At 27.8% G+C, this 17228-nt stretch overlaps 1 protein-coding gene across 2 annotated transcripts in view; it reads left to right on the top strand.

The window, feature by feature from the left end:
- LOC107454206 (uncharacterized) overlaps positions 1-17228 on the top strand; it is a 173750-nt gene that overhangs the window by 95492 nt on the left and 61030 nt on the right. For both annotated transcript variants that reach the window (XM_087149893.1, XM_087149894.1), the window contains 26 exons: positions 459-581; positions 920-1033; positions 1612-1743; positions 1850-1975; positions 3340-3462; positions 4258-4392; positions 4499-4633; positions 4977-5105; positions 5924-6031; positions 6658-6780; positions 6918-7052; positions 9219-9347; positions 9921-10058; positions 10215-10334; positions 11128-11256; positions 11489-11626; positions 11828-11932; positions 12879-12992; positions 13096-13233; positions 13719-13799; positions 14057-14182; positions 14569-14691; positions 15840-15908; positions 16006-16116; positions 16841-16957; positions 17104-17226. In XM_087149893.1, coding sequence (XP_087006019.1) covers positions 459-581; positions 920-1033; positions 1612-1743; positions 1850-1975; positions 3340-3462; positions 4258-4392; positions 4499-4633; positions 4977-5105; positions 5924-6031; positions 6658-6780; positions 6918-7052; positions 9219-9347; positions 9921-10058; positions 10215-10334; positions 11128-11256; positions 11489-11626; positions 11828-11932; positions 12879-12992; positions 13096-13233; positions 13719-13799; positions 14057-14182; positions 14569-14691; positions 15840-15908; positions 16006-16116; positions 16841-16957; positions 17104-17226 — 3144 coding nt within the window. The remainder of the gene's footprint in view (positions 1-458; positions 582-919; positions 1034-1611; positions 1744-1849; positions 1976-3339; positions 3463-4257; positions 4393-4498; positions 4634-4976; positions 5106-5923; positions 6032-6657; positions 6781-6917; positions 7053-9218; positions 9348-9920; positions 10059-10214; positions 10335-11127; positions 11257-11488; positions 11627-11827; positions 11933-12878; positions 12993-13095; positions 13234-13718; positions 13800-14056; positions 14183-14568; positions 14692-15839; positions 15909-16005; positions 16117-16840; positions 16958-17103; positions 17227-17228) is intronic.

The following is a 17228-nucleotide window of genomic DNA, read 5'->3' as shown; positions in this document are numbered from 1 at the left end:
ATATTAAAACACTATAAATTATTTATTGCATTTATATATGTGCCTAATGTTTTAATATTTCAAATCTTATTCCTTAATATTTACAGATCTTAAAGAGAACTCATCATTTTTTTTAAAAAAAGAGTTTTCTAGGAAGATATGTAAAAATTAAATGTGATAAAGAATGAAAGTGTTGTTTTGAGTTACATTTTTCATCTTGTTAGTATGTTTAGAATACAACTACCATTTTCATTTAAAAGTAAAGCTTTAGATTAAGTAAATTCTAGAAATGATCAAATTTGGTTATAAATGATTTCATATTATTATTTTTTATCTCAAAATAAGGGAAAATAAACAGGTTTTATTCTGCTTCTTACTACTACATATCTTTACTTTCTTCATACATATCTTTGTTTTTTCAGTTATATTTTTTCAAATGTGTTCATTATTTTTTCTACAAATGATATAATTTTTTATAGATATTGATGAATGCTTACAAAACCCATGTGCAGACAATGCCATATGTAGAAATCTTCCAGGCAACTTTGAATGTAAATGTTTTGAAGGCTATGATGGAAATGCAAGAGAAGGATGCTCAAGAGGTACTATAACTCTTTTGAATATAGAAAAACATCAGTTTCAGATGATAGATTGAAATTGAAATTAATAAAATAATACTAATCAAATAATTTAAACTTACTCATCTCTATAGTGAAATTAAAAATTCATCTTTCTCTATGTCTGCCAGTTTGTGATCAAATTGTAGCAATTACAGCTATAAAATGTACATGTGAACTTTTCATTTTTTTAATGAAAAAAATTTAATTTTTGTAACCACATTAAGCATAAGGGAAATTAAGTAAGATTTATTTATTATGTAAATGTATGTAATGTAGTATTATGTAATGTCATTATTTTTAATCACATTTTTTCATTACAGTTAAAGTTGATGTCCATTGTCAAGGAAATTATGACTGCACAGATAATGCCCAATGTCTTCGTAATAGATGCCAATGTAAATCTGGCTTTCAAGTCTCAGGAAGTGAATGTGTTGGTGGGTATTTTTTATTTATTGAATATATATATATTAAATACTATACAAAGTGAACATGCTTAAATCTTTTTTTGTTATAAATGATGAGCTTTATGTTTTGAATCCAATCTTTCTATTATAAGATAAATATTTTTTTTTTTATGATTGACTTACTATTATTTGCATTTTTTGACATATCATACTCTCCCTCTCTTCAAATTTTTTTTAATTAATTTTATTGCCCACAATACTTTAACTATATTGTTACCATACTTTTTTTAGCAAGCAAAATGCCATTGTTATGTAATACATTAATTATAATATTTTCTGCCACTCGATTAATTTGGTTCAGCAGTCCTCCCTTAAAAATTCATAAAATATAATTTTAAAAATGTTTTTGAGGTTGATTGAAACATTAATATTTATATAATATTAGTAATCACCTTTAATAAGCACGCATTGAATTCTTAAACATTAATTTTACTTTTTTTAACTTAAGGACAGCATTTTAATTCATAAAATTTTATCAATTTTGTAAGCAGTCTATAAAAAATCTAAGGTATGGAAAAAATTTTAAATGCTTTAATTTTTGCTTTCAGATATTGATGAATGCCGAACACCAAATATTTGTGGCCGTAATGCTGTTTGTAAGAATATCATTGGCAACTATAAATGTGAATGTAGGCAAGGATATGAAAAAATATCATCTGCCTCAGAAAGTCACTGTAGAGGTATGTTCATCTTTAGGAATCATTTATTTTTATAGGAATGACTTATTTGAAACAAAAATTAGTAAGCTTTGATTTTTAACTGCTACTTATTTGTATGTTTTTTCAGATATAAATGAATGTCTGTTTGGACGATTCCCTTGTGGTACCAATGCTAAATGTATTAACAGTGATGGAAGTTATCAGTGCGTGTGTCCAGATAATTTAATAGGGGATGCAAAGGTAGCTTGTAGATGTAAGTTTCAAGCAAGTTTTTATATATTGAATTACCAACTGAAATGTCAATGCCATAAACTCTTTTCTTAGGAATACTTTGACTTGGCCAATTCGAATGAACAAAAATTTCCCTGAAATTTTTCATGAATCCCAATTATTTATTCAAATTTTGATGTGTAATGGAATTTAGAAAATTTTTCCAATGTCTAGTGTACTGTTTTGCATGGTGGACATAACAATTTAGTTGCAATTATGATGCAACGTGTCACCTTCCTCCAAAGTTGAAAAACACTTCCATTTTTTTAATGGAGAAGTACATACCTCTAAATAATCATAAGCTTATTGTTCCTGAGATGAATATTTAAAACTGCATAGTTACAGTATTGAATATTGAACATGTACATGAAACATAAATTAGAAAAAAATAACCTTAACCTGAAAAAAAATATGAATATTCTCAGGTGAATAGACGAAAACATAAAAATGTAAGATGACTTGGCTATTGAATATTGACACGACCCACCCTATTTGTGTAGGGTTTACGTCAAACAGAAATTGTACAATAATTAGAAAAAAAAGTTACATAAACACCCAAAGGGGCAAACAGACAGTCAAAAGACATTTTTTAACCATAGTAGTAAAATCACATTTTTTAACCAAAGACCATAGTAGTAAAATCAAACACAATAAAAACACAATGTATTAAAATCGAACACAAAAAGAGTTAAAATTACTGAGATTACATCGTAATGGAAAAATGCAAGTAAAACCGATAAAAAGAAATATTAAAAAGTTGATAGTGATAAAAAAACCCCTTGAAAGCATAGAATCAAGCCCCAGTAGAAAAGATGAATGACAATTAATGAGTAACATAAAATCATTAAAGAAAAAACATTAAAAATGGAATAAAGTAAAACAATAAGTTAAAAGCCTATGAAATGCCTGAGACACCCAAGAATTGGCTATAGAATATGCAATACTGTTTATTACACTCTTTCAATTTACATTAAAAACAAAAACCATAAACAATTAGAAACTTTTTGGCCAAAAATAAACAAACTAGATGTAAGTCAATTAACAAGGACAAATTTTTTCAATTAAATATAGATTTTATGATAAATTCAAATTTGTGCTAAACATTTTGATTTCATTTATTTCAAATTTACATTGTTAATAGTTATTTTTTAACACTATGAATTTCTGTTAGTTCTATGCATTCAAGTTTGAATTAATAACAGTTAACTGTTATTTTTTGGAAAGTAATAAAACTCTATATTTTCTTCTTTATACTTATTGATGTTCATACAATTTTAATAAATGGAAAAAGTTTTCATTGTTTGTTTGTTTTTAAATTTATATATTAATATTCTGGTTTGTTTTTAGCACCTTGTTCTGATGTTGATTGCGGTGAGCATGCTACATGCCAAGTGAGCGGAAAAGAAGCTGCCTGTATTTGTAACTTAGGATACACTTTTGATCCTCAGAATATTGCTGCTGGTTGTCAAGGTATGTAATAGATTATAAGATTCTTAAACATAAAATTAATTAAGTATTGTTATCTCTTACATAATAAGCATTAAAAAAATGTAAAGTCATAATGCATTAATTGAAAAACATATGTAAGCCTAATTATTGAATAATTCAACTTTCCTTACCTTAGGAGGGAGCATTATATATATATATGTATATATTTTTTTATTGATAATGCATTTTTTTAAAGATTAACATAAGAATATAGTGTTTAATAATTTTAAAAAAAATTGGCAATAAGGCTAAAATGTTTTTACTTATTTGTTAGTTTATTCTTTTTTAATGAGAATCTTGCAGGAGTTTTTACGCATTTATGAGCTTAATTTAATAGAAAATAAAAGTATTTCTGAAGAATTAAAGAAAAAGCTTTTATTTAGTATGATAAACATAATAATATAAAGCCATTATTAATTTCTGTATTGTTAGTATGTATGTAGTATGAGATATAAGTAATATTTTAATTCATCATTAAATAAAAGTTAATAAATTTTTAGAGGATATGTTAGTATGACTGAAAATTTACAAACCTAAGGAGTTTACATAACATCTGATTGTTATACTTAAGAATGCTCTTTAATAAATAATTAAGTCTTATAATCATTAAATATAGCTTTGATTTTTTCATTACATATGTGTCATTTATGTTTCAAATTGTTCATTTTTAAACTTTATTTTAAAACATAATATATATGGTATCACTTGCTACGTATTATATTATTATCAAATCAAATTCTTTATTAAAATTTTTTATAAATATTCTATTTTTATTAGATATTAATGAATGTGATAATGCTCATGGGCCATCTGGTTTATGCGGACAAGGAGCTATTTGTGGAAATGTACCAGGCAGTTATCATTGTTATTGTCCTCCTGGTTTTACAGGAGATCCATTTAGATACTGTGAAGGTAAATATATTTTAACGGCTCAGAATTAAGTGATTTTTTTTTTTTGCATTCTATTTTACTTTTACTTCTTTGTTCATAACGTATAAAAAAAATCAAATTTTTTCAGACATTAATGAATGTGACCGGCGTTTTGGACCAAGTGGTCAATGTGGAGAGGGAGCAACTTGTGCAAACACTTTGGGCAGCTTCACTTGCACTTGCCCAGCTGGATTTTCAGGCAATGGAAGAGTTAAATGCCAAGGTGAATAAATCTTTTCTCTCTCTTCGAAAGTTAAGATTTATTTATGACTTTTCATTTATATAAGAGAACAGTTTTTATTTTAATCCCATTTATTAATATTTTTATTAGTATTCTGGTTCATATTTATTTTTAAAAGTTGATTAATTAAACTTTTTTTTAAAAATTTTTTACTAACGTAGTATTTATTTCTTTGCTTACTTATTTTTATGTTATGATTTGAGTTTTGTTAATTATGTTTTACTTCATTATTTGATATTTATTATGTTGATCAAAAACTATTTCTTTTGCTTTTGAAAGCTTTATTTGTTTTGAAAAGTTATTGATTCAATATATAAATTTGCAGACATCAATGAGTGCTCTCAGGCATTTGGGCCAAATGGAAAATGTGGAATATCAGCTATTTGTACCAACAGGCCTGGTAGTTTTGAATGTAGATGTCCACCAGGAACATCAGGAGATCCATCTGTGCGATGTATGTAAAATGTTCTAATTTCGTAAGATACTCCAACTGAAATATTTTACTCTATAGTGCACTGATATTTTGATAAATTTTTATAAAGTGTCTCCCTTAATTGCTAATTTTTATTGTAAGAACTCCTTTTTTTTATTTCTTGAAAGTATGAAAATTTTTCCTTTACCTTTTTATAACTTTAAATGTAATTTAAGTTACACATTTTGCCCTTAACAAATTTTTATTGACCTTAAAACAATCATTGAAGGTTTTAGAAAAATGTTAATTTTGGACTTTATTTTTAATAAAGTAACTGAAAAAGGCGCTATAATATGGGAGAAACCCTTCACAGCAAATTCTCTTTCATTCATATGTAAGTTGAAAACTCATTTTTTAGAAAAAGTGAACTCCGACATGCCTAGAGTAAGCCAAACTCTGAAAAAAACTTTTCAAATTATCGAAATGCAAACAAATTGTGACAGGATAACTTCGAATTACATTATGGGAAATTTCTCCAATAGTTTGTTTACATTGTGATATTTTGAAAAGCTTTTTTACAACATTTGAAATTTCATGGCCTACTCTTAAGTATTTCTAAATTCATTTTTCTCTAAGAATTTAAATTTTAATATGTGAATAGAAATTAAACAGAATTTGCACTGAAAAGTTTCCCCTGTGGTAATGAGTCCTCTCAATACTTTTATTAACTTGATTACAATTTAAAAGTGAATTAACATGAGTCTTTAGACATGTTTTTTCTAATTTTTTCACTTTTTTGTAGAATCTCAAATAATATGTTTATTATCATTTATGTTAATGGGTTGATTGTTTATTTGTAGGTACTGCTGTTGTGCAGTGCAGAGACGATGCCTCGTGTAGAGGAAATTCTGTTTGCAGTCGAAGTCAATGTCATTGCCCGGACCCATACTTTGGAGAAGATTGTAGACGTAAGTTTTAGGTTTTTTTTTTTAAATTCTTGTTTTTGTGTTATTGTAATTTTATAAAAATTTATTTGGAACACATAAACTTTTTTAATTCATAAATCAGCCATTACAAAAGATTGTATAGCCATCTATATAAGTGACTCCTGACAATATTTTCACAATTTAATTTTTTAACTGTCCAGGAATATTTAAATTACTCGTTATTTGAGAACATTTAAAAACTTTAATGAAAGAACATGTTTTGTGAAATTTAGTGAGCTTAAAATAAATCAGCTCTAGAAACTATATAAATATCAGGAAGTTGTTTTTCAAGCATTTATTTCAGTTAAAAGAGATGTATCTAGGTAATTGCCTAATGAATAATGTTAATACATATACCAACTGTAGCAGCTATCAACCTGTAGCTATTTATTAATGTTTCTTTAAAAATTTCTATTTCTTTTTACTTGAATTAATAAAAAATGTTGATAAGTCATTATGTAAGTTTTTTTTTTTTTTTTTGTAGGATTAAAAATAATTTTTCATGAAAAAAATGCACTTTTCTTTGAATTTCTATTATAAATCTTTGAAATCTTCACATAATAACAAATAGTTTATTTATAAATATATTAATTTAAAACAATTTTTAGATCCATGTGATGATATTTTCTGTGGAGACCATGCTACCTGCCAACTAGATTTGCATAAAGAACCTGTATGTGTTTGCTCACCTGGGTACACCGGTCGCAGCAACAGCTTACCGGGATGTATAGGTAAAAATATTATTTCATAAATTAAATTTTCTTAAATAACCTTAAAAATACAATTGTGGAAAATGAAATATGAAACTTTAATTACTCAATCCTTTCAAACGTGTACTAAATGCTGATAAATTATTTTGCATGAATAGATATTGATGAGTGCGGAAGTGGAGCTCGTGTTTGTGGATCAAATGCTGTTTGTAGAAACAGCCCTGGCTCATATGAATGTGTGTGTCCTCATGGTTTCAGTGGAGATCCTTACAGAGGCTGTATTGAGATTGGTGGTAAGTGGTTCATAATTTTTTCTAATACCATTATTGATTGCATTTGTTTTATAACGGGCTCTTCATGCCATTCTGTCCCTGGTTTTTATCTGCCAGTGCTAACTCTGTAGGAAGCATGCAAGTTTGTTGCAAAATTATCTATGATATCTCAGGAAGATCGAGATTGATTTTGATCAATCTATTATTATAATGTGAAATTTTTTGTTTCCTAATTACGTAACTACAAAATTGAATTTTTAAATTCAATAAAAAACATGGAGTTATAAAAATTATAATTAAGCTCTAATAAACTATTCTTCTTCTTCTTCTTCCTTATCCCCAAAATTAGCAGGGCTAAACTATGTCCATGAAATTCATCACCCGGAGGAAGTCGGCCACCATAAGTGTGTTATTAAGAATGTCCCTTTTGTCCAGACCTAGACAGTCCAGTATATGTTGGGGGGAAGCCTGCATGTTGTGGCACCTGGGGCAGTTAGGGTAGATTTTAATACTACCCTCAAAAGAAAGGGACTTAAGGTGGCCGCTGATAAGCCTGGTAAGTGCAGTCTGGTCCTTGCGGTTGCACCGAATGTTGAGTGCACCTCCTGGACTGGTGCTCTGGTACCAGTGATGTTTGGGGGGTACGAGCCAGGAAGCGAGGTCTTCTTTTTTCTTTTTTGATGCCAGCTCCATGAAGGTGAGGGAATTTGGACTTATCAGATTTTCTTTCGTCCCCTCCTTAGCCAGAGTGTCGGCGATGTCATTGCCCAGAACCCCAACGTGAGAAGGGATCCATTGGAGGTGGACTTCACGCAATCGTGAGAGGATTTTAATTTTTTGTAGGATTGAAGCACCTGTTTTGTCTCTCACCTTCCTCCAATGCGTTAAGTATTGTATGGAGCTGAGGCTGTCAGTGAGGATCCAGATGTTATTTTGATCCTGTAGTGTTAGAAGAGAATCCAGGGCAGTATCAATAGCAATGAGTTCACTTCTAAACACCGAGCAGAAATCAGGATTCCTTTTGGAGATGTTGAGGGAGACATTACTTGATTTGATGTAGACACCACTGCCAGATGATGATGTTTCCGTCTTGCTTCCGTCTGTGTACACCAGTATTGATTGTTTGGGGATGGTATTAATAACCTCTAAAGCAAGTTGCTTAAGTAATTCCGGGTGATCCAGCTTCTTGTTAACTTGTGATGAAAGATGTTGATGGAAATAAACACCAGGTAGTCCTTCAGTTGGGTCAATGAATTGTTTATTAAGGCAATCCTCGACATTTCCAGCAAGTACATTGTTAACTACGTTGTTAATTACGTATGTTCAATAAACTATTAAATCTATGAATTCTCAACAATATCTGATTGCAACTTTTTGAGTTATATTCAAATCGAAAATTCACACAATGTAAAACCTTTCCTTAAAATTGGATGTGTTATAGTAACAGAAAATTGGATGGGATAATTTTGGAATAATTAAATTCAGTCGAATTGAAATGGTGTCTTTTAGAAAAGTTTATTAACTTTCAATGCTCATTTTTGTCAATCCAAACTTTGCATAAGTAAAATTGACACCATTTCTAAAAACTTTAAGCATGACCTTTCAAAGTGTGTTGTGTCATGTAAAATCTTCCAAAACATAAGAAATATTGCTTGCGTAAAATTTGTCTATGAGGGTTTCCGTTATTTTGATCAACCCCTGTCTGCTTTAGAGACAGAAAAATTGTTACATAAGTTCTCAAAAAAGGATGTAAAGTTGATCACTTATTTATTTTAATCTGAGTATAACATACTTAGTTTATTTTCCTTTTGCCATCTCTGTCTTCTATAAAAAAATTTTTACAATAACATTATTTTATTTGGGGAAAGAAACTCATTTTTTTTCTGTGTCTCCAGCACGAATTTAATTATTTAAACTATTTAGTGTTAGAACTTTCTGAGCCTAAACAAATAGTAATATTTTCTTAAATGCAAGTTACTCTCACATTGAGTATACTTTTACTCGAATATTGTTGAAAAATAACAGCAATAAATATTTATCTTAACAATTTACGTGCATACATTGTTATTTACTATATCTCTATTGAAATATTTATAAAATAATAGACAATTGGATTACAAATTTAAATCACATTACAAATTCTTATTAAATCACATTACAAATTCCCTAATAAACATACATTTTTAGGCAAAACAAATCTTGCCTGCTCTGAAACAAGACCATGTGCACCAAAAGAGGAATGTGTTGGTAGTAAAAATCCTCAATGTGTCTGTAGACGAGGTTATACAAGAGATCCAAGTACAGCTAAATGCCGAGGTATATTTCATATTTTTAATATTGGTTAATTTCAAATAGTGCTAAATAAATCATTTTGTGCCATCTCTTTTTATATTTAAAGTAAATAATATGATATTGTAACATATTTTCTTACTTATATCACCTACATAATAATGATGAGGGGAAAATTTCAAGCATTTCTAAACAACTCAGTTGTATCAGGTTTTTCCCGTTGAAAGTGTATTAAGTTCAACAGATAAACTGACATAATATTCATTAAATCTGTAAGATAGATATAATCGGAAGCATTAATTGATTAATTAACAAATTTTTTTAGTAACCACACGCCCTATGTTTAAATTTTCTAAATTGCATATTCATCAGTTATTAAATGTATAACTTTAAATTTTTTGAAATATTAATGAATATAATTTTACAATTCAATAAAAAAATCTGTGACTGCTATTATACTTATAATTTTTTTAAATTCACTTATTTAACAATATTTTTTTACAATTCTTTGTGCAATAATTGTTACATTGAAATGTTTGTCTAATAAACATGCATAAAAATTTTGTTTTTAATCTCAATTTTTTGATTCATTTATTTCAGATATTAATGAATGTGCTGAAGTACGGGATAAATCTCCATGTGGTCAGCAAGCTTTCTGTTTGAACATGGAAGGCAGCTACATATGTCGTTGTCCTCCAGGTCATATTGGGAATCCATACAGTGCCTGTTATCCAGAATGTATGTGTTACTAAGCTGCAATCTTAAGTTTCAAAAATCAGTTTTGTGAAAATATATTTATTAAAATCTGAACAATCTTTTCAAACGTATTGGTTGCAAAATTGGTCTGTTCTTTTTTTTATTATTATTATTTTAATTTTTTGCCATTTATTTTAGTGTTAGTATGTAAACGAGACAATGAATGTCCTGGCAACACTATTTGTTTGGATGATGGAAGCCAGGGAAGCCATTGTGGATGTAAAGCTCCATTTGTGCAAGATGGAGAATATTGTATAAGTAAGTTTTTTTCCATGTTTGTTTTTATAAAGTTGATAAATCAGTGTATTTATAATTGTCTATTGTTATATACTATAAATATTGCTTTGATTCTTATAAAGGATTTTTTTATTGTATCAAATTAGTGAAAACTAAGGGAGTTAAAGCAAATAGGAGTTTAATTTTTTTTTTAATATTCTGCATTTTTTTAAGATAATAAATAAGGATTAATAGAATCTTTTTGTACTATTTATTATTTTGTGACAATGCATAAAAAATTTTAGAAAAATATATATACATCCAGTTTCCTACCGCTATCTCATTTTTTTTCCTGCTTAACGTATTTAATATCAAATAACATTCACACTCAATTTCTCAATGAATAAAAGAAATTAATTTTTTTTCAAATCTCGGGTTGTACGAAATTGTGCTGAATTAATTAGAAAAGAAGTAAATAAACAAATAAACTTGCAATTGTGAAATATTCAATAAAATCTTCTTTAGCATAATATAAATTTTTCCTTTATAATTTAAAAGTAAATTCAATAATATGAATTGAAAGAAGCACATCACAGTCAGTAATAAGTTAAACATAAATAAAATAGGCTGAAATTGTTCGAAACTTTTCAGAAAATATATATTTGTTTTTTTTTATAATTAATGTTTTTGCTAACAAATAGTACACAAAATTGAGAAATATATATATATATATATATATATATATATATATATATATATATATCAGAATAATACATGTTATTTTATCTTCAAATTGTATTCAATCATGTTTTAAAGGCTGATATTTTCCATTTAGTGGTTAGCCGAAACTGTTCCACTACTAGTCCATGTCCTGAGAATCAAGAATGTGTGTACACAGGAAATGGATATGGATTCTGTATTTGTCCTAGAGGATACACAATGGATGCTACTGGTTTTTGCAGAGGTGTGTAATGTCGTTTTTATTTCTGCTGCTCTTTATTTAGATTATATTACCTAACTGTACAGTTATTACTGATTTCATTATAAAATTTAGAATTTTCAAACTGATATATTTTTATCTATCACATTATTAAAAGTAGATATTATTAAGCTTAGAAGCCACACTTTTTTAAATGCAATTTTTTAAAATAATTATTAATTTTTGTGGGCTATTAAATTTATTATCATTTTTACAGATATTGATGAATGCACCGAGATTAAAGATTGGTCTTTGTGTGGTGCCTACGCGGAGTGTGTTAATTTGCCTGGAGCTTATCAATGCCTCTGCTTATCAGGTTATACAGGAAACCCAAGGCAGGCCTGTAGTAGAATCGGTAAGAAGTTTCTGTGCTTTTCATAAATTCATTTTTGAATAAAACTGTTTTACTGACTCTTTATTTTATTTTGCCATTTTACTATTTATCATTCGAAAAAAGTTGACAAACTAATGCATTCTATAACACAATTTTTCCATTTTCTTTTTTAAGTCAAAACATTGAAGAATTTTTTTATTCATAGATTTATTTTTATTATAGCTATTGAATGTAGAGGTGCTAATAGCTGCCCACAAAATATGGAGTGTGTAAAAGGACAATGCCAATGCTTAGCACCATACATACTTGAAGGACAACAATGCAAACGTAAATATTGTATTTATTTTTAAAGCTTCATTAATTTTCACTTTATTCTTTGTTAATTTTCTTTTAAGAAAAGTAATAATTCCTTTGAAAATCAATGTTTACTTAAAAATGTATTTACAACAATTCACCTTTGAATTCTATAAAATATAAATTGATGCTTACTCTGAGCAGTGTTAAAATTAATGAATTCAATATTATTTATTTCATGAAATGATAAAATATTTAATGGTTTATCTACATTTACTTCAGCGACTAATATTAGATCTAAGTATCTTACTATGTTTTTTTATTTCATAATTGGCACTAAACAAATAATAGAGTTTATCAAATCAATATTATTTTAAAGTTTAAATAGTTTCACCTTAAGCATTGCAATAAAGCTAAACAGGGTGAACAGAGACCTACTATAGTTTTGGTTCTATAACCTCCCTAGGTATCAAAACACAGAATGACAAAAGAGAACTGGAGACCAACAAGTACCTATAAGGGAAAAAGTTGTTAACCAATAGAAAAAGAGAAACCTATTGGTTTAACTTTTTTTTTCTTGTTGCGTCTTGTTTATTTTGTGTTCCTCTGTCATTTAAAATTCTTATTTATAGAGCCGAGTCTATAGTAGATTCATTTTTGTAAATTGTTATTTTTAGTTTATAAAGCGCAAAGTATGCTTAATTTTCATTTCAACATTACAATTTTACTTTTATTACATAAATTGATTCAAAATTTGTACCATAACAAAAAAAAAAACCTTAAATACCTTTTTATTTTGTCTCATTTACCTTTAAGTTACCTCTTTTGTATTAAAAATTTGAAATCAGTCAGATATAATTATGTAGAAAGTAATAGCAAATATTTCTTTTTTATATTATGTACCTATTTTCTAAAAATATTTGATTTTTGTAAGTTAAACCATTTATTAAAACTCTTTCAATTCAAAATAACCTTTCAGATCCATGCGAGTGGTATTCATGTGGACAATATGCAACATGTGAACTTTCACCAAAAGGACCAAAATGTGCTTGCATACCGGGTTGTACTGGAGATCCAAACAATGCTTGTCAAGGTAAATTTTTTTTTTATAAAAAATACATTTTATATTTGATTGGAGGTAAATTTACCAAACAAGAATCTATGAAAAATAATTAATTTAATTTTCCTTTTATTAGATATTAATGAATGCACTGCAGATTTACCTATGGATCCAAATGGCCCTTGTTCAGTAGGTGCAACTTGTATTAACATCATTGGAGGTTACCAATGTGAATGTCCTCCTGGAACTTCAGGAGATGCTTATAAAGGAGGATGTAAGTAACTCTTTATTTTTATTTCTTACATTGCTTTTATTATTTCTGTATTCTGAAATGTCTTTTTAACTTCATTATTTTCAGTTAAAGTTTCTTTAAAATTCTTTCAATATGTCATTTTTAGTATTTTACTTGTTCTTATTTTATTTTTTTAAATCTTAATCCATTAAAAATTCATTTGTGATTAAATGTATGGTCAATATGTTAAAATATTTAATTATCGATATTGGACATGGTCCTATCTTGGCATAATAGTAGCTAATATTAACTGTCTCATTCATTTGATTTCAACACACAGAAAATATGCTTTTGCTCTCTTTCTTTAACAATAGATTTAGTTCGAGCTTTATTTTAAGATTAAATATAATAACTATTGCTGGTCTAAGGAAATTGAAGTTTCACTTTAAAATTAAATTCAATAATTACTTACTGTTTAATGTAGTTTTTCAGGTTAACTTTAAAATTAAATATGAAAATTATTTTAGGTCGTGGGGCAACTGGATGTTCATCTGATAGACAGTGTCCTCGAAATGCTGTTTGTGATGCAAGAGGTGGAGCATGTGTCGGTATGTTATCTCAGTTTTTTTCTTTTGTTAAAAGGTCATGTGTGTTTTAATAATAATTGAATTTGCATTTTTTTCTGCTATATAAATATACTCTTTAGTAAATAATTACATTGGTCAAATTTCAAATTTTATTTTTCAATTTCAGTTTTTAAATTTTTTAATACTTTTAACTGAATTTATGATGAATTTTTTAAATGTAATTCATATTCTACAAGAAAAATTGTGTTGTTTCTACATGTTTTTGTTTTTGTGATTAGATCCTTGTGCTACTGCATGGTGTGGTCCAAATGCAGATTGCTACGGAGATGAACATAAGGCTGTATGCAGGTGCAGACCTGGGTATTCAGGAAATCCAAACGATCTGGAAAAAGGATGTCTATCTCGTAAGAAATATTTATTTATTTTCAGTTTGAGATACATATCTATTTTTATTTCATATAATTTCTTCTAAATTACAGTAAGGTTTTTAAATTGGTCTAATATATAGTTATAATTGAAATATTGGCAGTTTTAGAATGATTTATCATTTATAAATTTAATATTAGTTTTTAACAAACAAGATCGTAAAACTATTTCTGACAAAAACTCTGTAATTTATTAGTTTGAACTATAACATTGCATAGTTTATTATAGCATGGGTTATAATAAATTAAAATTAAATTTATGAATTTAATATTAATTTTTAACAAACAAGATTATAAATTTTTTTTTCTCACAAAAACTCTGTAATTGATTATTTTGAATAATAACATTGCGTTATTTATTATAGCATGCGCTGGAGTTTGGTGTGGCATGAACGCACATTGCATAGTAAATTCGAACAACCAAGGAGTTTGCCACTGCCTGCAGGGATTTTCAGGAAATCCCTGGGCTGGAGGGGGATGTCAAGCAGGTAACATTTTTAAAAATATTCCTGTACGATTATTTTGATTATTTAATTTACTAAATGTCTTTTGGTTTGTTTCTCAGTTCACCAAAAGTTACTGAAAGTTGTTCTTTAAAATCCTTCCTTCTTTTTCATCTATTTTTTTAACAAATCAGGTTTCAGTACAATCAGGTTTAAACTCCTAAACTGCCCAAGTATCAGCAATGTGTGCTTATACAGTTAAAATGTAAATAATATACTGTTTCATAAATATATAGATTATGAGCGGCAATCAACACTAAATGTCATGTTTTCTCTAAATGTGAAATTTTTACTTCAAGCTGCTCCTCAGTATCTTTTTATATGTGTCGTAAAAAAATTTCTAGAATTTTCTTTAAATATCACCACAATACATCTTGCCTGAATTGAAATGGAGAGGTTTTTTTTCCAAAAATGTTTTCCAAAACAATTTGAAATTGTAGCTCATCATTGTATTACCAAAGCACTTCATATGTATTAAAAAAAGTAACTTAAGCTAAACTTTTAAAACCTAAATAAAGAATTTTTATTCATATACTTATCTTTTATTCTAGAGTTAATGACATCAGTTAAATTGTTTTAAAATAATCTGTGTTATCTTAGGCTAAAATTAACAATATTTAACTAGCCGTTATTAGAATATATTCATGGACTTAATCAGTTTTTTACCGTTGCAATGGACAAGTTTTTAAAAGTTTAGTAAGTACTTGATTCTTTAAACTTTTCTCCTTAACTTAGAACATATTTTCTTAGTTCTGTGAGTTTAAATATTGTTATGCATATTGCCGAAAATCATGCATTCAACATTTTGGAGTTCAATGAAGTGACAATATTTGATCCTATTTTAGCTCTGCCACATTAGTTTTATAAAGAGATAATGAATTTCTAATTGTAAAAGTTCATTTTTGTGTAATCTTTTTTATTATACAATATAATGTTTTTTTGCAAGCTCTCTATTACTAAAATTATCAAGTTAACAAAATTTCTGTATTTCAATTTATAACTTTCATTTTCATATTTTAGAATGTATTTGTCATATTTGTTGTGATAGGTCTTTATTTAAGAAAGACTGCAGCTAATTGTAAATTAATGATTATTATGCACTGTTCTCATAGAAACCAATTCTTTTTTATTAGAATCACGAGGCTGCTCAGCCTCAAGACCTTGTGGATCTTCTCAAATGTGTAGTAATGGTGCTTGTGTTGGTAAGTTTAAGTAGCTCTTCTGTTATGAACTATCAAGAGAACAAATTTTACCATACGTAAATTTACACCATTTTTTTTTTTTTTTTACTTCTGCTAGAACGTTGTCAAGGTGTTAATTGTGGTGTTGGATCTAGATGTGATGAAAATACAGGAAATTGTGTTTGTTTGCCATACTTCATCGGAAATCCATCTTTTCTATGTGTTCCACGTAAGTGTATTTTATATTAATTATTATTTTTATCAAAAAATTTGTGACAATTTTTTTCAACCATTTTTTTTAATTCCATTATCATTAAAGACATTTAAAATCTATAGTTTTGTAAGAAATTTGAGTGGTTTATTTTTTATGATTGTTATTTTCTCAAAGATATGTGGTTTATTTTTTATAGATTTTCTCAAAGATATGTAATCTTTTTTTGAAATGTATTTAATAAAATTTTATTATTGGAGAAATTAAAAATATCTAACTATATAACATAAGACGTTTTTGCATACTTTTTACCTTTAAATTTGAAAAACAAAACTGGTTTTAAAAACCAGTTTTTCGCGTATTTTCACATTACATATTTTGTATTAAAAGACAATGTTATATAGCATTTTATGCTATAATGACCTAGTGGTTTGAGCATTGAGCTATCATTGTGATGAATTGGGGCTCATTCTCCAGTTGAGGCTTAAAGCTCACTCAGTGTCAAATTGATGGGCACTTGTTTGTATAGGAAATAATGGTTGCTTGTGGGCAATGCTGAACAAATTTCCAAAGTCATATTGTTGCTGACAAAATTGTAGAGCTTTAACCTGCTTGACTCCCCTAACCCACAACAGGGCTGATGCTGTAATGCTTTTTTACGTAGCGCTGTTTAAGCTTTTATTTTAGTTGAAGTAAATAGTTTTAATGCTAATGAATATTAATTATTATTTTTCTCTTATAGCTATATTACCACCTCTTTGTGTACCTGGCTGTGGAGTTAATGCTCATTGTACATATGGTGTTCCAAATCAATGTGGATGCAATCCAGGTTTTACTGGAAACCCATATTCTGCTTGTGGTAAGCATTATGAATTTATTGATCACTTGTTATCATTATTTATTTATCATTATTTATTTATCATTATTTATTTATCATTATTTATTTATCATTCTCTATGAGCTCTACCAACTTTGAATGAAATGTATTCAAATTAATTTTAATAGGAACAAGCCAGAGGTGTGGAGAAACTCGTTGTGGTACAAATGCAAACTGCATTGAAGGCCCTAATAGAGTGGATTGTGTATGTCCAGCTGGTTTGCAAGGAAATCCATTCATTGGTTGCCAAGGT

This window comes from Parasteatoda tepidariorum, chromosome 8, assembly GCF_982258835.1.
Source record: "Parasteatoda tepidariorum strain Cologne lab strain chromosome 8, Ptep-v5.0, whole genome shotgun sequence".
Taxonomy (NCBI): domain Eukaryota; kingdom Metazoa; phylum Arthropoda; class Arachnida; order Araneae; family Theridiidae; genus Parasteatoda; species Parasteatoda tepidariorum.
Note: the sequence above shows the minus strand (reverse complement) of the source record. Positions and strands in the feature narration are given on the sequence as shown.